This window comes from Panthera leo, chromosome B2 (assembly GCF_018350215.1).
Source record: "Panthera leo isolate Ple1 chromosome B2, P.leo_Ple1_pat1.1, whole genome shotgun sequence".
Lineage (NCBI taxonomy): Eukaryota > Metazoa > Chordata > Mammalia > Carnivora > Felidae > Panthera > Panthera leo.
In genome coordinates, this window is record NC_056683.1 from 32,593,251 (window position 1) to 32,616,485 (window position 23,235).

At 58.7% G+C, this 23,235-nt stretch overlaps 1 protein-coding gene across 4 annotated transcripts in view; it reads right to left on the bottom strand.

Moving 5' to 3' along the window:
- Positions 1-23,235, bottom strand: part of GRM4 (glutamate metabotropic receptor 4) — a 115,105-nt gene that overhangs the window by 2,789 nt on the left and 89,081 nt on the right. For all 4 annotated transcript variants that reach the window (XM_042938486.1, XM_042938487.1, XM_042938489.1 and 1 more), the window contains 4 exons: positions 14,825-15,025; positions 14,458-14,594; positions 10,227-11,162; positions 3,809-4,055 (listed from right to left, as the gene is read on the bottom strand). In XM_042938486.1, coding sequence (XP_042794420.1) covers positions 3,809-4,055; positions 10,227-11,162; positions 14,458-14,594; positions 14,825-15,025 — 1,521 coding nt within the window. The remainder of the gene's footprint in view (positions 1-3,808; positions 4,056-10,226; positions 11,163-14,457; positions 14,595-14,824; positions 15,026-23,235) is intronic.

The window sequence follows — 23,235 nt, forward strand, 5'->3', positions numbered from 1 at the left end:
CAACTGCTTGTCCTGAGGGACTCCCCCAGCCCCAGGCTCCACCCTCCGCTATCCAGCACTGTCAGAAAATGAGCCGGCAGCTTAATCACGAGCTGCAGGCCAGGCCGATGAGAATCAGTTCCCCAGGGCTCCATCACCCCCTGGGTGAACTGATAAAATTGAGTTTCCAAACCTGTAAACCTGTCAGCAGCCATGGCTCAGGGGTGAAGGAAAACTGCAGCAGCAGCAGCAGCAGCAAAACCACCAACCGTAGGGAAATGGGCGCCTGAGGGCGGCCGTGGGGGCACCGAGGCGGGTGAGAGGGGAGCAGGTGGTGGGGGAGGTGAGGGACAGTTGGGCCCTGCTGTCCCTCTAAGACCAGAGCTGTCTCCAATAGAAAATCCAGTCCTTGGGTTCCAGAACCTGGAAGCGCATTCGGCCCTCAGCTACAAGCCAGGGGCCCCAGAGTCCTTCAGCGGAGCTTCGGTCTCACCATCTGGAAAATGGGAGCAGTGAGTCTGCCCGGGCTCCCGGGAGCTAACTGTGAGGCTCAAAGGGAAGCGCTCTGGCCAGGAGTCAGGAGACTTTGGGTCCAGTCCTGCCCTCCCCAGGACAGGGGATCTCAGCACCTGCCAAGGAGCCCTTCCAACAACTTGAACCTCTCGAGTCTCAAGTCCCTCATCTGTAAAATGGGATAATAAACCCTTGGCTGGCTCTCAGCCACAGGGTGGATGGAAATCCTCTTTAAACCCTGCAAAGGGACAGGGCTGAAATAACTATAGCAATGAGGACAGGGCGGGGAGAGCGACACTCCAGGGGCATCCTCAGCATGAAGGGAGGGACGGGGTGAGGGGTGTGCACAAAGGTCCCCAAACCCATCCCTTGCCGATGACAGGCTGTTGCTGCTGGTTTTCGGTCCCTGCCACCTCAGATAACAATTAGCTGGGCAATGGCAAGCACGAGCTGACAGCCCCCATTTGTTGCCCCATGTCTCTGTGCCCAATCTGCCCGCAATCAGGCCCCTGAATTATTTATTCTGTTGTTTGTTTAAAGATACGTGGCCTGCCAGTGACAGAGTGAAAAATGTCCCTGTTTCACAGGAGTGACATCTCCCCACTTTTCCCGCTCACGCCCCCTCGGTCTGGCATCCCCAGAATTAATCACCTGGCTCCCACCCAACACGTCTACAGCCCCTGCTGTAACCGAGCTAAGGGGCAGTGGGGGCAAGGGGCCCTGGCCTCTGGCTTCTACAGCAGCTCTCACCCTTCCCCTGCAGGAAGCAGGGGGCTGGGAACACTGTATGTCCCCTCGCCAAGCCTCCGCTCCCCTCCTTGTCTGGTGGGGGGTGGGGTGGGAAGGGGTAGTAATTGTACCCTGTCCCCATGTGACCAACCTGAAGAGAGGCAGGAGGAACAATGTCTATCACAACTGTCAGGGAAGGTCCCACACTCTGCTTCCCTCCTTTGGAGTCGGGGTGTTAGCTCTAGTTAGCCGCCCATGGTCCCTGGAGGGTTAATGCCCCACTCTGATGAGCCCGGGGGCCGGAGCTCATTTGACAGACCTGCTCCTGCCCCAGCAGAGTAAGGTATGAGGGATGGAACCCGGGAAGGGTAAATCTCCATGGGAAGGAGGAAAACAGAAGTCAGGAGTGGGGGGTGGGGAGCAGTGAGGGGTCCCTGCTCGGGACAGAAGGGCCTGGCTAGGGGCCGCACGTGGGGTTTCTGCAGATCTAGACACGAAAGGCCAGAGGGGGGGAGTTCTAGGAGGACAGTGTCCCTTCCCATCTCAGAGTGGAGGGCCCACGTGGCACCTGAAGGGAGGGCTGTAGGTCCCAGGGAAGCTGGTGTTCTGGGAGGAAGAGCAAGATTGAAAAGAACCAGAGGTCATTTGGCAAAAGATGGTGGGGGGGGGGGGGGTGGGCAACACAGAGTCATCAGGATGTCAGTGAAAGGGGTGTGCCAGAAGCCAGGTATACTGCTCTGCCCGGAGAATGGAGACCCAGAGATAGGGAGGCCATGTGAAGTCAGGGTCAAGGGAAAGACACTGTGTGGGGCCAGCCAGCCACCACCATGCTGTGTGATCTCAGGAGAATCCCTCACCCTCTCTGGGCCTCGGCTGCGAATCAAACCTCTAGTGCTACCCAGGCCTCACAGGCCTCCTGTCGAGATCACGGAACAGGGGAGAGGGCTTTGGGAGTAAAAAGTCCTGTTTGCATGTAGGAAGGGACTCTCCTTCTTTCCACAGGTGGCAGTCACTCAACAGGCGGAAGCCGTGCCCAGAAAGGAAGGGAGGATGCTTCACCCGGAGCCACAGGTGGGGAGCCTGTGAGAGGCGCTGCCCCGGCCAAAACACACCAGGGAGGCCAGGTCTCCTATTTCTCCTGACCTACTTGCAGATGACAAAGGGCCTCCTCTCCGGAGCCTGTGCTCCAGACCCTCCTGGAGTCTAGCCCATATCCCTCCTGCTGCCATGGCCGATGTCCATTTGGGGCCTCTGCCCCAGGACTAGAGGCAAGAAGCTGAGTGTTAACTCCCAGGTCCCTCTGGGACTGAAAGTCTCCTGGGCAGGGTGGGGAGGGCTCTGCTCCTCCTTCCCCACCAAAGGGAGCCCCCCAGGACTCTCAGAGAGCAGGGGAGGCAGGAGATGCTGCCATTTAAACTATTTGGGCACTTGCAGGATGTCCGGGGAGGGAGCCAGCATCTCAGGGGGGCAGGGTGACCATAGCAACCCCTCTATCTCTCACCCCACAGGTGGGAGACCCCCGGCTCACCTCCCAGGGCAGAGGCCTCCGTCCTTCTGAGAAGGGAGCAGTGATACTACCGTGGAGGTCAAGTCCAGGCCGGGCGCCTGCGGGCTGCGTGACTTGGGTGAGTCCCTAATCTTTCTGAGCCTCCCTTTACTCTTCAGTATTACACAGATGATAAAAATACCTGCCTTTCAAGGCTGCTGTGAAGACGAAAACTGGTACATGGTAGGTGTGATACACAATCAGGGTTTAGGAAATGGTCACCACTATTACAGGTGCCCCCAAGGTCTAACCTGTCCCTCACACACTCTGCCTCTCTCTCCTCTCAATCTCTTCTCACAGAGGGCTGCTGCAGGGGGACCAGAAAAGTTGCCAAATATGGTGGCCTTGCTCCCTCCCAAGTACAGTCCTGCCCAGGCCGAGACCTTGGGCCTGCCCCTTAGATGCCAAGGTCCCTGTGTCCTTCTCTCTCCCCATCCCCCTCTACTGCCAAGGTCTCCTTGGACAATCCCTTGGGAACACCCTACTACCTGAGAACTGAGGCCTCTGAAGGCCCTCTGTCCAACTCACTCCTTCCCTTACCCTTCCTGGGGACCCACATCCTGAGGCCCCACACCCTCAGGGCCCTGGTAGAAGGTGGCCAGGCTGGCACCAGAGCCTCTGTGCCCAGGTTACTTAAGGGCCAGAAGGCAAGGGCCCTCGAGACAACCCCTTGACCAGAGAAATCCCAGAGTCCCCCATCGTTCTGCATGAACCACATTCCCCCATGGCCTCACCACAGGTGGGCAGATATCCCTGGAAGGGTGTAGCCAGGGCTAGGTGGTGGGGGGGACCTTGAGGTTCTCTCCTGGTTACTAGGATGGGGCGGGGCAGAGGGGCACTAACCTGGTGCATCAGGGTTCTCCCAGAGTTCCCACTCACCTGTGGCTTTGGGGCTCTCCCAGTACCCACTGAGGACCCAGCTCAGGGAGGGGCGTGGCCTGGGTCCCAGGGGGGTGGGGGGGGTGGGGGGGGCGGGCCTTGTTGAAGGAGGAGACTGGTCTGGGCGGGCCCAGAGGGAAAGGAGCGGGGCTGGGCACTCACCTGGGGTCTCCAGGTTCTCGCAGAGCTCAGACTTGGCCTCACCATTGGGCCGGAAGCTGCCCTTCTGCGTGAACTTGTTGGACATGGTGGCGGCGGTGACGACGGCTTTGAGGCTGCGCTTGCGCTTGGGCACATTCTGCTCCGGGTGGAAGAGGATGATGTAGACCTTGGGCATGTAGAGCATCCCCAGGGACACCGAGGCACTCAGACTCACCGAGACGGTCAGCGTCGTTGTCTGGATGTACAGCTGGAGGGGGGCCAGGGGGACGGCGTCAGAGAAGGCTCCGCCTGGCGCCTCAGGGGCCCTGACCCCAGAGACAGACACACGGAGGACAGACCCCGGGAGCCCTGTGTCCCACTGACATTGGGCAAAAGGGAGTCAAGGTATAGAGCCGGGACTTTAGACCAGACCAAATCCTGGCTTTACCACTTCTAGCTATGTGACCTTGGACAAGTCCCACCTTGTGCCTCAGTTTCCTCACGTATAACACTGGCATGATATGATAGCACTTACTTCATAGGGTGGCTGTAAGGGTGAAATGACTTGACAAACGGTGAATGGACGTAGAACGGTGAATGCTACGTGCACGGAAGGGTTCCCCACTCCTACGTGCTATAGGGAGGTAGGGCCCTCAGGGGACCACAGCTGAACCTCCCAGGAGCAGTCCCCTGCGCGGGGCCAGGAAGGAGAGGAACATCTGTTGGTGCAGTAACTCCCAGTGGGTGTGCCACAGCCCCTTGACCAAGCGTCCATTCAGTGACGCACCCCCCCCCCCCCCACACACACACACACACGCCACCCTGTGCAGAGCACTGGCACGGGAGCCACAGCACCTGGCAAGATATGGCGATGGCAGCATTGGTCAAAGCTCATTTCACGCTTACTCGCCAGCACTAACGGTGACAGATGTTTAGCAAAATGAAAGTCCATTAATCTGGGTGTCGGCTAATCCATTCTTCAATAGTGGGGCCTTCCAGGCAGGGCCTGACAATTCCCACCGCCTACGCCTGGGGTCCCCTCCCCGCCTCCTCCTTCCTTCCCAGTCCTCCAAGCCTCAGGTGTCCTTCTAGCCGCCCCCTCAGCCTGGGTGGGGCCAGAGGAGGCCGAGGTTGTGGCCCCCAGGTCTGGACATAGGGAAGGCAGGAAATGTTCTGCCCCCTAAATCTGCTGTTTCTAGGCCTGGGTCCCCTCCCCTAGGGCCTGGCTGATGTGCCACCTCCTCTAGGAAGCTCTCCCTGACCCCTGGCTTTATCCGACCCCCCCCCCCATGACACCCATTCTCATATCCCACCCCATCTCCTGCCCTTCTCCAGAAATGCCTCATGACCTGGGTCTAAAGGCTATTGTTCCAGCTCCCCTAGGGAGAGAGGCTGGAGAAGCTCTAGGGTCTGAAAGGAGGGAGGGGTGTGACCCTGAGGAAGTCTCAACCCCTCTCTGGCCCTCAGTTTTCTCATCAGTGCCATGGGATGAGAGCATCTACCTCTCCCAACCCACAGGGCCACCCAAACACAGACCGAAGCTGTGTGATCTTGCACAGAAGCGTGGGGAAGGAGGATGGGAGTGTGGAGAAGCTGTTTCATTGTCACCGTTCAGGAAATTCACAGGCCCAGGGGAATAACAGCCTAGTCCCCAGGGAGCACACACCTCTCTGGACACAGTCATCCCCACTCTACCCTACCCCTGCCCTTACACTCCCACCCTCCGGTGACAGCGTTACCTCCAAGCATGACTAGCCAGTGGGAGGGTGCTGGCTACCTCTTCTATCTGCTGAGGTGGCCTGGTGGCTGGGGCGGGGGAGGGGGGGGGAAGGGGACAGGCTTCACACCACTGGAGACAGCAATGAAGGTTTGGGCTAATCAATATCTTCACCATTGGACTGGATGAGGGTATGTCTCCCTCATTAGATTGGGGGCTCCCTGAGGGCAAGGGCAGTCTTGCCTCTCACACTGGGGGTTCTTGGGCATAAGGGTCATGTTTCCAAGTCAGATACACCCTCTGCTCCACCTTGTTGATTGGGTGGGGTTAGGAGGGTGCAGTTGGGCCCATGTGGAGCTGGTGGGACCAGGGACAGAAGCCCCTCTCTGAGCCCTGCAGTGGACACAGCCCTGTGCTGGGGACCAGAGGCCTGGGGGCCAGACTCCACTCTGCCCTGACCCACTATGGGATGCTAGGCCCCTCCAGTATCCCAGGCAGAGTCAGCTCCATGGGTATACACACTTGGTTTCATGCCCTACTGCCACCATCTTGAATGCTGAATCATTTTTGAACAAGGGGCTTTCCCCTTCTTTTTTCACAGAGCCCTGAAAACCATGGAGCCAGCCCTGAGCAGGCGGAGGGGGGGGTTGTGGGGGGGAAGAGCACAATCCTTGGTGTTCTATTTTCTATTTTGCTCTTCAGCCTAGGAGCCTTTCTGCAAACAAAATACAAGATACAGTGTAAACAGATCAAAGCTAAGCAAAGCTGCTCCCATCTGCTGGGGGCCCACCCTCCCAGCCTGGGCCCTGGGGGCTCTTCTGGCCATGCAGGCTGGGAGTGGCCCCCTCTGTGTAAGCAGAAGTGGGGCTGCACGCCCCCAGTCCCTTTCCTTGCCCCAGCGTCTGGAATGCCCACCCCACCCCCAGATCAGGCACCATTCTGGGGCCTCCTGTGTGAAGGTGCACGTAGCATGCTGATTCTCTCAAAGAAGCAGTGGTCCTCTAGAACCTCTAGAACCCAGCAGGCACCCCCAGAGGGCAGGGGCCCAGGCACAGATGCAGCTCTCAAAGGCAGATGGGGTGAGAGGCAACCTCCGGGATGTGCTTTCTTCTCCCACTCGCCCATCTCCCAGACAGAGGTACCTGAACTCCTGCTCCCCTCTCCGGTCGGGCCCTTGCCACACTCTGTCCTCTGCAAGAAGTCCTGCCTTAGCCTCACAAGTGACCGCTCCCCAGAGTGCAGGATGGGTTTGATGGGTGTCGACAGAGGTCACCCTGGGGGTGGGGCAAAGGACACAGAAAGGAGCTGCCTGGAGGTTGACGATGCGTTTTCCTGTTTCTGTGCTAGGCCTGGGGGGCATATGGTACAGGGGGCTCTGCTGGGGGCACTGAGGAGTTCTGCCTGCTCCGTGCTTCTGCCCAAGCCGACCCTAGTGGCTACTGAGATCCCCAGGATCTGTTCAGGCCAGATCGATGAACTTCCCCACAACCTGGCCAGCCCCTGGGGCCAGGTCCCACCCAAGGCTGACTGAGCAGTAACCCCACGCGGTAGAGAAAGCACACTCCAGACGGCTCACTCATGCCACACAGCTGCAGTGATAACCCCTGGAAATCCGGGCTAATGCTGGGAAATCCGTCCGCCTGCTCATCGGAGCAGCACTGACAGCTTCACTCTGCGCCCGCACCTGCACGCGGGGGGAAACGGGCACCTGCTGGGCACCTGCAGGCGTGTGTGCACACGCACCTGGGCACACACCCGTGCCCGCAAACGTACACACCCATACGCACACACACCTGAACTCACCCCTGTACACTCATGCCTGACTCAGACCCCTGCCTGGGCGCGTACACACACACACACACACACACACACACACACACAGCAGCCAAGCCTACAGCTTCCACTGGGGCACCTTGTAGTGCTGACAAAACACAGCACAGATACAGCCCCAGGACTGCCTATGCCTCTAGGAGGTCTGGCGGTCTGAACCCGCAGGGACTTCAGAGCTCCCTTCCCCTTCCTCATTCAGAAGCCCAGAGGGGAGGGTCGTGTCCCCTGTCCCACCCCTCAGGTGCAGAGCAGGGTCTTAGGCCACAAGTTGGTGTGAGGCCAGCCTGCTGTGTGACCCCAGGCAAGTAAGTCCCTGCCCCTCTCTGGGCCTCAGAAAAGATCATTTCAGAGGCTCCTTTTCATAATCAATACTGAGGGGAGCCTCCTAAAAAGGGAAAAAAGAGAGGCAGGCAGGGTGGCCTAGAGAGATGTGGGAGCTGAGAGAGGGGGCTGGGCCTCGGCCGCTGGAGGGTCTGACACCCCGGGAGGGTGTGGACCCCATGGGGGAGCACTGTGCTGGCAAGCAGCCAGAGGAACCTACGGGAAGTCAGAGTAAGGGGCTCACCCACAGAGTTGTCTGCCTTCCAGCCCTGTACCGTTACTCCCTGAGGAGGCAAGGGAAGGAGCCTCCTGGTAATGCCGAAGGTCATTTCTCAAGCCGCCAGCTTCCTGGAGTGGGGCGTGGCTTCCCCTGCTGGCTCTGGAGTCCCCTTGGGCACTGCGGGGCAAGGGGCTTCTGTCTGCACCTGCACCCCGCAGGCCAGTGGGGGGGCTGGATACCTGACTCACAGCGTGAGCCGGGCCCAGTGGCCGCTTTGACTCAGGTCAGAGTGCAGGGTGACCTGGAGCCAAACCGGAGGGCTCTGACCTCAGGGCACTGACGTCTGCTTCTCAGGACCCCTCAGCCCACAGCCGCCGTAGGAAGACAGGCCCCAGGCCTCCCTGGGCCAGGCCACGGGTTTCAGAATGGAGGGCACAGCTCCTGCCCTCGAGGAACCGTTGGAGGAGAAGTGGTACGTGCCAAAGAAGCCCCAGGGCAGGGAGGTGTCCCGGGGCTGCAGGGGGCAGCATGGACTGGGCTCCTGAGTTAGGCGGAGCAGGGTCAAGTTCAGCCATGCCACTTACTGGCTGTGTGATCTCAGACAAATCACTTCACGTCTCTGTGCCTCTGCGTCCTCATCTGTAAATTGGGATGGTGACATCTACCCTAGCCTGCTGCTGTGGAGCCTGCTGGCCATTAGGCAGAGTGTTTGGCACATGACAAGCACCCCATCCATGGCAGCTTTCGCAGCAGCCTCACCGAAAGCCAAGCATCCCTAGGAGTTCACACCTGGGCGGGCTCATGGCTTCAAACGCCATCCATGGGCTGACGACTCCCCCGGCTACATCTCCAGCCCAGCCCTCAGCCCCGAACCCCGGACTTGTAGCATATTCAACTTTTGGCTCAACGGAGGCACTTGGCCCTCTAACAGGCATCCCAAACTTAGCACATCCAAAGGACTGCCCGATCTCTGCCCCCAAGCAGGCGCCTCTGCCGTCAGATTCCCCACCTTAGGGCTGGACATCCCTTCCTTCCGATGATCCGCACACTGAAAACTACAGAGCCATCCTTGATTTTCCTCTGCACTTCTTGCCCCACATGCAGTCCATCCAAAATCCAGCCAGCTCCACCTGCGGGAGCCCCCGCTTCCCATCACCCCTGCTGCCAGCAGCCCCTTGTTGAGATCACTGCAGTTACCCCCACGTTGGCCCCGTTCCTGGCTCACTTCCTCAGGGCTCTGCCCAGCAGCAGGAGGGATCCTTCTAAATCTGAACTATGTTCCATTCCTCACCGCTCAGAACCCCACTGTGGCTCCCTTCTCGCTGATGGTAGAAGCCAGCATCCTTCCCACAGCCTCCAGGTCCTCCGCCATCTGTCCTGTCATCTTTCTGACCCTGTCCCCATCACCCTCCTCCAGGTTCCTCAGCCCCAGCCTCCCCCCCGCACAGTGGGTAAACTGCCTTCACACCCATCATGCCATGTGACTTACAACACCTTAAGGACCGCAAGAGAAGGATCATGGCCCCAATCTACTGATGAAGAAACTGAGGCAGAGAGGCCAGCTGGCTTGCCCAGGATCCCAGACATGGAGCTCGGACCAGGAGCTGGGGTCCTCGGTCCCCACAATCCCCCCTGTCTCTGGCCTCTGGCTTCAGTGACTCCCAATCCTTTAAGATAAAACCCCACAGAAGCCAGGCAGTGCTGGGGCCGGGTTGTGGGCAAAGTACACAGGGTCCTGGGGTGAGTCCAGGCCCACAGGATGGCATGACAGAGCCAGCAGGACACAACCTCTCTGCAGCTCTGGATGTTGGAGGGGATGACATCCCCGGCTCCCGGGGCATCGGAGGCTTGGGGACCAGGAAAGAAGGAGTGAGTGCCTGATCCCTCCCTCCCTCACCTAGGGATCCGTGGGGATCCCGTGAAGGCAGAAAGAGGGGCAGACAGAGGAGAAGGAAGAGAGGAGTGGAAGGCAGGGAAGATGGGGCTGGGTAGGGACAGAGGTGAGGGAGAGTCTAGAAGAGAATAAAGGCTGACAGAGGGTCAGCGTCCAGGGCTGACAGAGAGGAGAGAGGGAGGCGATGGGAGGGAGAGAGCAAAGAGGGAAAGAGCTGAGGAAGACAGGAGGGAGAGGAGATAGGAGGGAAGGAGATGCAGGAGAAGAGAAAGGGTGGGAGACAGGAGAGACAACCTGGAGGCTGGAGAACAGACTGGAGACAGAGAAGGCAGCGGGGAGTGGAAGAAGGCATCTCCAGAGCAGGGTGAGAGGCCGGGGAGCCCCCGGAGGCTGCCCCCGGGCTCACGGCCTCTCACCCACCCGCACCCCCCCACCCCCGGGGGGCTCCGCCACTCACCTTGTCTGCCGACTGCGAGGTGCCGAAGAAGATGGGGATGAAGGCGAGCCAGACGATGCAGGTGGTGTACATGGTGAAGCCAATGGGCTTGGCCTCGTTGAAGGTCTCCGGGACACCGCGTGTCTTGATGGCGTACACGGTGCACGTGACCATGAGCAGCATGCTGTAGCCCAGCAGGCAGATGAGCGACAGGTCCGAGATGTCGCACTTGAGCACGCCCCTGGCGAAGCGGGGGTCGAGCGTCCGCTGGTCCTGGAAGTCCACCACCGAGTGGGAGGGGTCCACCACAAACCACACGCAGATGCCAAGCAGCTGCAGCGAGATGAGGCTGAAGGTGATGGCCAGCTGCGAGGCCGGGCTGATGAAGCGCGGGGCGCTGACCGACCGCTTGCCCTGCTCGAAGATGCGGTAGATGCGGTTGGTCTTGGTGAGCAGGGCCGCGTAGCTGATGCTCATGCCCAGCCCCAGGAAGATTCGGCGCAGAGAGCAGGTCCCCAGGTCAGGCTCGGCAATCATGAGGAAGGTGGTGGCGTAGCACAGGAAGATGCCAGCCAGCAGCACGTAGCTCAGCTCGCGGCCCGAGGCCTTGACGATGGGCGTGTCGTTGTAGCGCACGAAGGTGACCACCACAAAGAGCGTGGCAGCGATGCCCACCACGGCCAGGAAAAGGGGCAGCACGGCCCAGGGCGAGTCCCACTCGAGCTTGATGATGGGGATGGGTCGGCAGCCCGTGCGGTTCTCTGTGGGCCGCATGTCATACGGACAGGTCTTACAGGTGTAGCGATCCACCTGGTACTGGTACCCCGTGCAGGGCTCACAGTGCCAGCAGCAGGGCATGCCCTTCACGGTCTTCTTCCGCTCGCCCGGCTGGCAGGGCAGGCTGCAGATGGAGCGGGGCAGCTGCTGCCCACTCCCCGGCCACTGCATCCGCTCTATCTGCCAACGACAGCACAGGGGAGCCGGCCTCAGGATATGCCGCCCGGTGCCCCGGGCCACCCCACTGGCCCCACGCCTCGATCACCCAGTTAAATGGGGAAAATGCAGCCGCCCAGCCCCACCAGGACCCGCCGGATGCAACAGCTCGGTTTAAATAAGCCCCACCGCGTGATTCAGACATAGCTGACCTGTGGGGAATCCTAAACTCTCAAGGACCGTATGGAGACACGGAGCCCAGAGAACAGAAGTGACAACCTAGAGTCACCCAGGGAAGCAGAGAGAGCTCAAGAGTTCTGACCCCCAGCCCCTTATGCCCTTGCTGGTCCCCAGACCAGCAGCAGCAGCATCACCCAGGAGCTTGCTGGAAATGCGACATTTTGGCCCACCCCAGACCTACTGTCTTAGGATCTGAGTTTTAACCAGACCCCACAGGTGACTTATGTGCATGCTGAGAGATGCGCTGCCTCATGGCTTAGCCCAAGGGGCCTCCTCTGGGCGGCTCAGGAAGCTGAGTTCAGCAAAGATCAATGAACAGAAGTTTTCCCAGAGGATACGTAATATGTGCCCAGGGGTTAGCATTTCTTTACATCTTGCTCTAAATTCGTGCAAGTCACTGTCATATGTCCCCGAAGACACAATTGCTGTGAGCAAAGGAGCCACAGGCGTGTTGGCACACCCTACTGAACTCAGGGTTACAAAAGTCTGGAAAGTAGGGGAGAGGCCCAGAAGAACTCTAGGCCCTGAGCAGAGGGAGTCGACTACACTTGGGAGCCATATTCAAAGCATCTGTTCCAGGGGTTCCTGGGTGGCTAAGACAGTTGAGCATCCAATACTTGATTTCAGCTCAGGTCATGATGGAAGAGCTCCCAGGGTTGTGGGATCAAGGAGATCCCAGGGTTGTGGGATCGTGCCCCGCGTCGGGCTCCGTGCTGAGTGTGGAGCCTGCTTAAGATTATCTGTCTCTCTCTCTCTCCCTCTGTCCCTCTCGCCCACTTGCACTCTCTCTTGTTCTCTAAAAAATAAAAAAAAAAAAACAATAAAGCCTCTATTCCAAATAAAGTGGCCCTTAGGAAGAGTTCACACTTGGAGAGCAGCACGCCTGGCCAGATAGGTGCTCCTTTGGGCTGGGTACTCGCTCCCAGGTTAAGATTAACTGGTTGGTCGGGCGAAGGGAGGGTTTCAGAGTTGAGGAAAAGGTCGGGGAGGGGGGGTTTATCCAAAGACGGCCTCATGGGAGGCGAGAAGAAAACCTCAGGGGAGCAGCTTGTCCTGTGGCTCCGGGCATGACAGGGCCACGTGGTCCTAAAAGCCCAAGAGCACAGCAACAACCCAGTGCCACCGTCCCACAGGAACAATGAGGCAGGACAACCCCTGTGCACTGAAGCTGTGAGACCGCAGGGGGACACAGGGCAACAGTGGCTGTGCCAAAAAACTCTGGCTCCAGTGGAAAGAGCAGTGAACACGGGTGAATCCTGGGACCACAGGTGTATTGTTAGCCAGTCATGAGCCCGGCAGCAAACACCTCAACCTCTCGGAGCCTTTGTTTCCCCACCTGATCCAATGATAGCAAATATGAGGCCACTTTGCCCTTTGTTACTTATTGTGGCTTCCATCTGGGAGTCATAATGAAATTCTTAAATCTCCCCAGAACGTCAGTGCCATGGGCTTTGCGTCTGTTCCCTGCGGCACAGCCAGCCCCCAGCACGGAGCTGGCACACAGGGGGCGCCCAGGGAATCTCTGCGGACTCTGTCACAGAAGAAGTGAGGTCCGGGCACTGGCCACGAGAGGCCGCCTCACTTTCAGACCCTGGGGGGGAAGACAGTGGCAGGCAGGGTGAAGTCTTTTCCTCCTTTTCCTTTCCCCACAGCACAGACCAAACTGAGCACTGGACAAAGTGGGGAAGATGAGACGGTTGAGGTCCCCTTCCCCCTAACGTTCCCCCCCCCAACCCTGGCCCCAACTCCATGCTGGTGGAGGGGTCCTGTATCATCCGGGACGAGTCCACGGACCCCCCACACCGCGGCCCTGCCTTCACTTACCACGTCTGTGGAATAGGATAAAAATAGTACCCGCCTCACGGGGCTGCCATCCCAACAGCCAGGTCGCGGGTTTACAACAGGAGCTGTACACAGCAGGTGCTCAGCAAGGATTAGCTGCTGTCGCTGCTGCTGCTGAACTGAATCACTGGCCCCCACTGCTCCTCCCACTGCACCCAAATGAGACACGCCCCCATTTGGGGTATTGTCCCACTTTGCCAAGTGCCCCCACCTGCCCTGTTCTGTCTGTCTCCATTCACCAACCCAAGGAGCATTGCTGTAGGAATGGGCTCTGCCCCCCGCCCTGCTGTGTGGCCTTTGGAACATCCCTCAGGCTGGGTTTCCAGAGATATTTCCTCTGGCTTAGAAGATTGTCAGAGCTAAATGGAATCACAGGCAGAAAGTGCTTTGAGGAGCTCAAGGGGCTCATCGCTGGAAGATTCTTACAAGAGGGGACAGCAGGGGCACGATGCAACTTGCCCAGGGTCTGGTGCAAAGATAGCTGAGGCCAGACATGGGCTTCCTGCGCCTCTCTGGTCCATCTGGCTGTCACACCGTGCCCACCCTGAGCACGTCTCACCCCTTCACCCTGCAAGGGAGGGGCCAAGTCTACAGGCATTTCCTTGGGGGATGAACCACAAGTCCTCTCTCTCCAAAAACATGGCTCCATTCTCAGCCAGGTACACTGAAGGCCAGACGGGGAAAGCCACCAAATCCCTGGGACAATCACGAGCTGGGAAAATGTATTTAGGAGGACCCAGAAGACCCCCACCCCCAGCCGCCCATAACACCCAGAAAAATGACGACCCTCTAGTGCAGTATGATGGCCGTAGGAAATGCTCTCAAACAGCTTTCTACCCACCACCAGAAACCCCACCTGACTGCGCCCTCTGCCTTACGCCACTGTCCTCCTTTGTCCCAACGCAGCCCTCCCCCTCCTCATCTCCCTTCCCCACAGCAGCCCAGCCCTTGAGCCATTTCACTCCGGGGTCTTTCTCTGCCAGCAGGTGGAAGGCAGGATGGCCCGAGGCCAAGGGAAAGGACAGGGGTCCAGCCACCAGAAGTCCAGCTGTCCTGTTCCTCCACTTCAGGCTGGGGTGGCACTCAGGGCCCTCTGAGGCCTGGAAAGGGGCACAGAAGGAAGCCCCCCACTTGGCAGCAGCAAACCCTGGGGTCAGGACTGGTCGGGGCTCCACAGTGGCTGCCTCCCCCTGCTCTTCTCTCCTGGGGCCCCTCCCTGCCCTTGCCAGGTGCTTACTCTGAGGTGTAGGTGGTCGGTCCAGGAGCCGATGACCTTGTACTCAGCTGAGCCATTGCGCAACTGGTACTGGTAAATGTCGTAGCGCCCGGGGGCATCTCCATTCTCATTGAAGGTCACGGGGTTCCCAGCGATGCCTGTAGGGGCCAGGGAGTGTTAAGCACTCAGTGTCTTGGCTGAGCTTTTACTAAAAAGCAGGGAGGATCACGAGCCTAGGGCAGAGACACCTCTGGGGAGGCCCCTGTGTGGAACATCTTGAGAGGTTACACCCCCTGGAAACATCTGAGGAGACACCCCCCCCCCCACTCTCCTACCCCCACAGAACCCTGGGAGCCCTTCCCCTGGCTGCATGGCCCAGGACACCCACCTGAGAAGTTGACGTTGCGGATGTACTTGAGCAGCTGGGTGCCGTCCACGGGATCCATGCGTGGGCAGAGCCCCACGCGGCCCGGACACAGGTCACGGTGCATGGCGTGCAGCGCATGGCCCATGGCATACACAGCATCAATTACAAACTGCACCTTCCCCTCCTGCTCATATGCCGAGTCCTGCCCAATGCGCTCTCGGTCTGCAACGGGACAGCCAGAGTGGGGGCGTCCGTGAGGCCCACCATCCTCACAGACCATGTGGTGGGAACCAGAGCGGCTCCCCGGGGCCAACAGAGGTGACGCAGCCCTTCCCTGCACACCTAGGCCTCCTGGCTCCTAGCCCAGCGCTTGCTCTGTCACCTAAGAGATGGTCTTATGGAAGCACCCGGGGACGATCCCAAAAAGTGAAGGGGAGGGTCCACTGCCCTCACCACCGTACTGCCAGACCGTGCGCCCTGACGCCCCAGGACAGCCAGGACAGGCCCGCACGTCCTGATCGCCCTCAGAAAGCAGTCAGCCAGGGGGTCTCCCTGTGGCTGCGGAGCCTGCCTGACATCCCCCAGCCTGGCCTAGACTAATCACTCCAGCAGCTGGCCCTCGCCCAAGCTGGGAATCGCCAGAACAAAAGCTATGACAGTGAGGGCAGCTCACCCATGGACAGCCACTCCAGCCAGGGGACGCTGCCCCTGGCACAGGATACAGATGGGAAAACTGAAGCCCAGAAAACATGAGAGCCTGGCTACAGATCCCTCAGGGTTCGGGACCCAGGCCACCTGGTGCCCCCTCGATGGCTTCCAGTGGCCCCAGACACCAAAAGTCACCATCATCCCTCCCCAGGGCACCGTGGCCATAGGGCTCCAGTCTCCCATCCTCACCCCCTAGGCCCTGGGCCCTGTGCAAGCTCCTTGGCTGCCTGAGGCTTCAGTGTGTCCCCACAGGAAAGCCCAGCAACGTCCCAGAGCCACAAAGTGCTGAACCTGAACTCAGTTACTCCAGCTCCAAGCCTGCGCACCACTCTCGGCCTGACGGATTGTTAAGAGCGGCATCAGGGGGACAGGAAAGCAGGGAGGGGAGAGGAGGGGGCTGGAGGGTGCAGAGTGGAGGCAGGGAGAGGATGGGCAGAATGCTTGAGAAGGCTGGCTTCCGCTCCTGAGGCCACAGCCCCTGCCCGCATCACGGCCTGCGACTTCCTCCCTGGAGACCAGGACAGAGACATTAACCCTCGCAAGCCACGCCCCCCATCCCCTGCCACATACACCCCTGCCTCCCTGCTAGTGGGCCTCCCATGGGCATCACTTGCAGAGGTGATTCCCCAGTGGCAGAAGTGGCCGCACCCCAGCCTAGCCCCACGGGCCACAGCTTGGGCCTCCCATGTCTATTGTGCGGGGGGCCAGGTAGGGCTGGGGCAGCGCCGGGCCCTGCTCCCCTGGGAACTCCAGGGGTCCCCACGTCCATCCCTCCACCTTAGACACCTCAGAGACAGACACAGGGTACAGAGAAACCCACTGCTGTCCCCGTGGGCTCTCCACCATCTAATCCCCTCCCACCCGGAGGACGGTCGCTGCCCCACCAGGATGTGGGGATGACCGGGCTGTGCTTCTGTGCCCCCTCAATTGGCCGGACCAGGTGGCTGGGACCCCACCCCATCCTCAGCCTAGCTCAGGGCTGATACTCCCCACCTGCTGAGTGGATGACAGAAATCATGGGATCCCAATGCTAGGAATGGCAGGACCAAAGGGGTCGTCTGCTCCAATTCTGTCATTTTACAGATGAGAAAACTGAGGCCTTGAGAGGAAAGGCCCAGGTCACATGGCCAGTGGGCCAGGCCTCTTGATGATAAGATGAGTGTCCCCAGCTACAGCCCCTCTCCCCCGCTCCCTCCATTCCAGACTGCATTCGACCTGAGGCCTCAGGAGTCCCCAGCTAACCCCTTGGGTTCCTGCATTTTTAGCCAGTAGACGGTCACTGTGCCCTACCTGCCCAGGGCTCCCACAGAGCTGGTGGCACATTTCATATCCCTGCCTCGGCCACCAAGACCCTGTGACCAAGGGTAGAACCTGATTCCAGTTACCCCAACCACAGGGTCAGAGATCAAGAGTCACCAGTACTCAGACTGGACAGTTTGAGGGCAGATGCCCAGTTGACTCTGGGGACACTGTTCAGTCCTGACAGGCCCACAGCTCCTACAGTGTGGCCTCGAGACTGGGGGCAGGGTGGACCTCGAAGCTGCCTCCCTGGCTCTCTCCTGGTCAGCTAAGGCCCTCACTGTCTGCTGTCACTGCCCTGCATTTGCAGGAGACTGGACTCGAAGTCCAGACCATCTGGGCTAGAACCTTAGCTCTCAGACTTCAGTTCCCTCATCTGCAAAATGAGGATAATGATGGTATTTACCTCAGAGGGTCAGGATAGGGTCCCTATGAGAATTAGCAGGCTAATACTCACAAGACCTAAAGAGAGGCCTGGTGTTTTGCCAAGTGCTACAGAGGTTTGCCAAACACCGGAGGACACAAAGAGGTGTAAGTCCGTCCCTGCCTCGGAGCTCCTGGGCCAGCAGAGTTTTGCTAATAGACGACATTATTTCTAGGCCAAGGCACAAACAGACGGGAATAAACACGAAAGACAAATTCTCCAGCTTCACCAGCCTGCCCTCTTGTCCGAGCGTCTGATCACAAAGTTCTGAAGACCAGGAGAGACGCAGAAGGGACAATCCTGTCCCGAAAGGGCAATAGAGGGAGGGGGCTGGGGCAGAGTTGCATGGAAAGCCCCAGCCCTGGACCCCACCCAGCCCCAGGTCCTGCTCCCCTCGGCCTGAGGAATGGAAAACATAAAACACCACTCAACAAACCCGCACTCCCATCACACCCTCATTTCTTATGGGTGAGAGACTGAATTATTAACCACGATGGAGGGGAGGCTGTGGCCGCTGCAGAGAGCAGGCAGCTCTCTCCCAAAGTCAAGGACACACTGGGCCGAGGGACCCCGGCTGCACCTCCCCACTTGAGCTACCCTCAGCCTCTCCTCTCTCCTCCTCCAGGGGTCCCTCCTCACTGGGGGGGGGAGGAATGAAGTATCCATTCCTGGGCCTCTTGGGTCCAGGACCAAGTGCTCTCGCCGGGATCACGAGCCACCTGCACGGACACCAGACTGGGGAAGACCCTCCCCAGGAGAGTCCGCCTCTGCCTGGGGAAGCTTCCACGGGAAGGGGTCTGGGGTCCTGTGGGCTCTCAGGAGCCCATCAGTGCTGCCCCTCCAGAATCTCCACCCCAGAGTTGTCAAAGGGCCAGCCATGCACTTCCAGAGCCTTCTCCACACACTTCCGTCACATCCTTGACTTTTATCTCAAATCCAGCCCCAATTACAGATGAGAAAACAGGTCCGGCAAGGACCTTTATTCACAAGGGTACACCAGGCCTTGAGCGCATCCTCTACGACACCTCTCGAACCCCAAGGGCCCTTCTCCTGAGCTCCTCAGGAAGCAACAATGACAGAGCCTAAGTGGCTCACAGTGCTGGGGGCGGGGGGTGGACAGGAATCATACATACAAGTTAAACAAGGACAAGTGCTCTGTCCTGAATGTTTGACGCTGTGCCCGTAACCAGCACGGCTCCCCGCACCTCCTGATTCCTCAGCAAATAACCCTACGGCATGGCTGGTGCTCACCGAGAGCCTTCACACGCCTGGCATTTTCTCTTCCCCGAGGGAGGCAGGCGGAACTGGCCCCCTCACAGAGGACGTAACTGAGGCTTGCAAGTGGTCAAGCGATGTATCCAGAATCTTACAGGAATCCTGGCAACTAGCACATGGGCATACACACCTGGGGACTGGCCTGGCTGGTAAGCGGCAGAGCTAGGATTTGAACCTGGATCTCTCTAGCTCCATAGGGGTTTCCTCCACCCTGAACAGTGCCTCCCCTTCTTCTCCCTCCATCCAGTCCCTGGTCTGCCTCCTTCCCTCCCTCTGGGGCCCAGGGGTCAAGGATCCCTGTCTCCAGGGCTAGAGGAGGTAGTGGCCATGGAGAGAAAGGGGAGTCAGGAAATCCCCTCATGGATGGGCGGGACCCCCAGGCCCAGGCAGTTCCGGAAGGAAGCATGACACACATTTCTGAGAGCTATCGGAAGAGACAAATCCCAGACACATGGTGGCAATGACAGCAGCAACAGTTTGAAGATGTCCTAATTGTGTCCCCGGGTACAGTGAGCCAGAGATGCGTTTGGCTCTGCCACGGGTGACAGCCAGCCGGGAAAGCATCGGGAGAGGATTTTCTCCGTCAAAACCCTGCAGCGATGGTTACTACGGTGACTGCAGCCTTTGTCTGCAGGTTGTAAATTGTAATTGAAATGAGTTTTCAAGGTTGAAATAATCAGAGTTCCTCCTCATCTCCCCCATCACCTCCCCACAACTCACCCCACCTAACTGCAACCCTCCTGAGTTCCTCCCTCGCTGGCGTGCCACGCATTCTTGAAGCAGCTCCCTCACGTAAAGGAATACAAAATCAATTACGTGTATACTCGCACATGTACACGTCTATGCATGCACCTGCATGCATTGATACACAAGGTCTATACACACACCCGTGTTCAAACACATATAAGCACAGGTAACATATATATCGCGTGGCACTCATCCAGAGTCACCAACAGATTCACCTACTGTTGGGCCAAGAAGCCCGCAAGTGTTTTCTTTGGGAGGTGACACCCGGAAGCACCAGCAGGGGGTAGGAACCAGAAATGGGGAAGGGAGGCAGCTGATACCGGGTGGGCTCAACCCCGCTGGGGACCGCCGGGACACTGCGTCACAGACACAGTGTTGCCCATCTGAGGAGACAAACACTCTAGCTCCTGCCAATCTTGGTCCAAGGGCTGCTCCCAGGGGCATTAATTAACTCCACTGGCAGAGACAGGGTGGGGGAGCACCGAGGGGACTGGGGGGGGAGGGGCTGGCATGTCCACAGTCACAGCCACGTGTAATCCAGCAAGGTGCGTGGGCACAACACACACATCTACACGTAGAAGCCTGAATTTACATACAAATATGCAAACATACACACCAGTGTTCATCCCTTGGGCAGACTTCCAGGGAGAAGCGTAAGAGGGTCCCAGGATCCGCCCAGCGGGGCCTGTCTCCTGGCTCCGCCATGGACCAGCTCTATGACCTAGGTCAAGTAAGATCTCCATTCCTCAAATATAAATTCGAGGTACTCATACTGACCTTGAGGGGCCAGCGGGAGGATGAAGGGGGCACAGACATAACACACAGCATCATACCTTATATACAGAAGGGCTTTGTAAACCTGTTTCCTGTCCTCCTGGGCCCTCCTCCCCCGGGCAGCATCCCACAGCCAGGGGCCTCTCCCCAAGCCCGGGCACCCCTTCTGTCCTGCCTACAGCCTGGCACAGGCTGTCTTTCCTTCCCTCCAGTTGAGATAAGCATGGGGTGCCCACCCCAGGCAGACAGGGGCCCAGGTCAGCCCGCCCGCTGATACGCAGATGGGGGGACAAAGCTGCCACACTGTGCTTTCTGGCCATCCCCCTCTTTCCTGACCGCCTGTGGTTGAGGCATTCTCCCTGTCACTTCCCTGAAACACACAGGTTTCTCTGAGGGTCCCCTGAGTCCTGCTCCTGAGGCTGGGCTCCACGCTCCCCAGTCCTGCCCGCCGTGCCCCAAAGTCACATGACAGACTGTCCCTTGTCCAGGGTCCCATTCCTATTCTTCAGCCTCATACCCTGGTTCCTGCTGAGCCCTGCCCTCCATCAAGACACCTGCTTTCCAGTCTGAGGTATCTCTGACTCAGCCTGGTCCCCTCTGTCCCTCAGCCTGTTTCCCCAAACCCAGCATCCACTCTCCCCTCTCTGTCCCAGGGAACCACCTCAGGTGTCTCCGGGATTACCGGTTGGGGCAGATGGGGATCACCACCTCAGTGGCACGAGATAAGGTGACCTGGCCAGTCGAGGCGGACTCCTGTCTCCCAGGTGTTCTCTCTGGCTCTGTGGTGGTACAGCCCAGCTGCAGGCCCCTTTCGAAGGTAAACGATTCTTGCGGACCCGCAAGAATATGACCCCAGGATGAAAATATTGACATTGGAAGTTGGTGGTCCCAGCTATGACAGAGACTTCCAATTGCAGATGACCACAGCAGCGGAGAAGCTCTGTCTCTGAAATTGGTAAAGATACCTTCCGGATGACTGCTGCATGAAAAAGCAAAGTTCAAGTCTCGTCCTGGAACTCCTAGGTCCCTGAGAGTCTGACTTCAAGCACGTGTCTCCAGATGTTCACAGATCCCCAGTTCGAGAAACAGGATATGTGTGTCGGGGCCAGATGGGAGCAGCCTGAACCTCCCCTCCCCCGTTCGGCCTCTTGCAGTCCTGGTGAGTTGCTTAGCATCTCTGAGTTCTGGTCCCCTGGTCTGTGAAAGGCACCCGGCACCCAGGACCACTAGACAAGAGTAATACCTGGAGAAGAGCAAGCAAGGCCGTTCTCTGCCCCTTGCCGATTCTAAGGCCTGTGCACCTCTGCCCAGGAGGAGAGCCTGGGCTTAACTCTCTTGGACAGGGTAGGACGGGACCTGGGGGCAAAGGGGAGGCAGCTCCAGGGACGGGAAACACAGTCACCCCACACAGTCGCCTCCTTTCCCCCATCACCCAGTCATGTTCCTTCCTTTTCCGGCAGAACCTGGCTTTCCCTCCAGTGGATCTTTCCCATCGGCGTGGAGATATGCTGTCATTCCCCCCATTTAAACAAACAAAAACCCTCTCTTGACCCACACAACCCGCCCCCAGCTAGCATCCCTCTTTCTCTGTGTACAATGGAACTTCTCGAAAGCATTGTTCCTACCGACCATCGTCAATTTCTCTCCCTTGTCTTCCTGATCAACTCCAATCCTGGTCTGGCACCCATCTCTCCAAGGAGTCTCCCCACGCTGCCAAATCCCCTCACCCGTTCTCCGTCCCATCTCACCTGCAGCGTGACAGTGCATGATGGGGACCGAGCTCTGGTCTCCACTCCTGTGCCGGCTCCTCTCCCCACCCCTCGACATCTCAGTGTCCAGGGCTCAGTGCAGGGACCCCAACGACACTCCCTCCCTTGGTGTCCCCAGCCAGCCCCATCCATGTGCTGACAACTCCCCAAATCCCAAGGCCAGCCAGGCTTCTACACCCACATCCAACAGGCATCTCAGGCCTAAACTGGGCTCCTGGCTCCCCCCCCCCAGCCCAACCTTCCTCCACCCATCTCGTGCACGCCCAAGAACCATGCAGCCACCCTTGATTTACTGTCCTCTTTCTCTCACCTCGAATCCTTCAGTGAACTCCATGGCCACTGCCAAACGGACAAAGAAATCTGACCCCTTCTCACCTCCAGGGCCACCACCTGCTCCAGCCCCATTACCTCCTGCCCAGGCTACAGCACCGGCCTCTGAACTGGTCTCCCACTCTACCCTCACCCCACCTCCTCTCCAGGCCGCAGAGTGAGCTTGTGAGAACAGGAATCGGATCACATCAATCCTCTTTTCAAACCCCGCAATGGCTTTGTCTCATTCTGCATAAAAGACTAAATCCCGACAAACTGCCTACAAGGCCCACTGGGATGGGCCAGCCAGCCCCGCGTCTCTAACCTCACCTCCTTCCTGTTAATACTCTCCGCTTCAACCATTGGGCCCTCCTCACTGCTCCCCAGGCCTGCCAGGTGTGAGCCTGCCTCCAGACCTTTGCATGCACTGTGCCCTCCGCCTGGCAAGCTCGTTCCCGGGTCTCCACACGGCTGGCTCTCTCACTACCTTTGGGTCTTGGCTCAAGCATCACCTTCTCTGCAAGAACGTCTGACCTCATGATTTAAAAGTGCAACCTCCCTGGGGGCGCCTGGGTGGCTTGGTCGGTTAAGCGTCTGACTTCGGCTCAGGTCATGATCTCACGGTCCGTGAGTTCGAGCCCCGCGTCGGGCTCTGTGCTGACAGCTCAGAGCCTGGAGCCTGCTTCCGATTCTGTGTCTCCCTCTCTCTCTGACCCTCCCCCATTCATGCTCTGTCTCTCTCTGTCTCAAAAATAAATAAAAACGTTAAAAAAAAAAAAAATTAAAAAAAAAAAAAAAGTGCAACCTCCCTGATCCCCCAGAACTTTCCATTTCCTTCCAAGTGACTTCCTGAGTCTGCTCTCTCCAGGCTCACTGTTCGGCCCTCCCTGGAGACCCGTGGCACTGACTGCTGAGGCTATCCTACCCACCGTCACCTTGTCTGAAAAGCTGTATTGTCTCCCAGCTGCAGTGGGAGCTCCCCGGGCAGGCCAGTGCCCCTTACAGAGCCCAGCACGGGGGTGGCATGCAATCAGCCTCCGTGAAAGCCGCTGGAACCAGTGAGAAGCGGCACTGGGGGCCGGGGGGTGGCAGGGAGCCCTCCGGCCACCAAGTGGCTGATGGCTTGA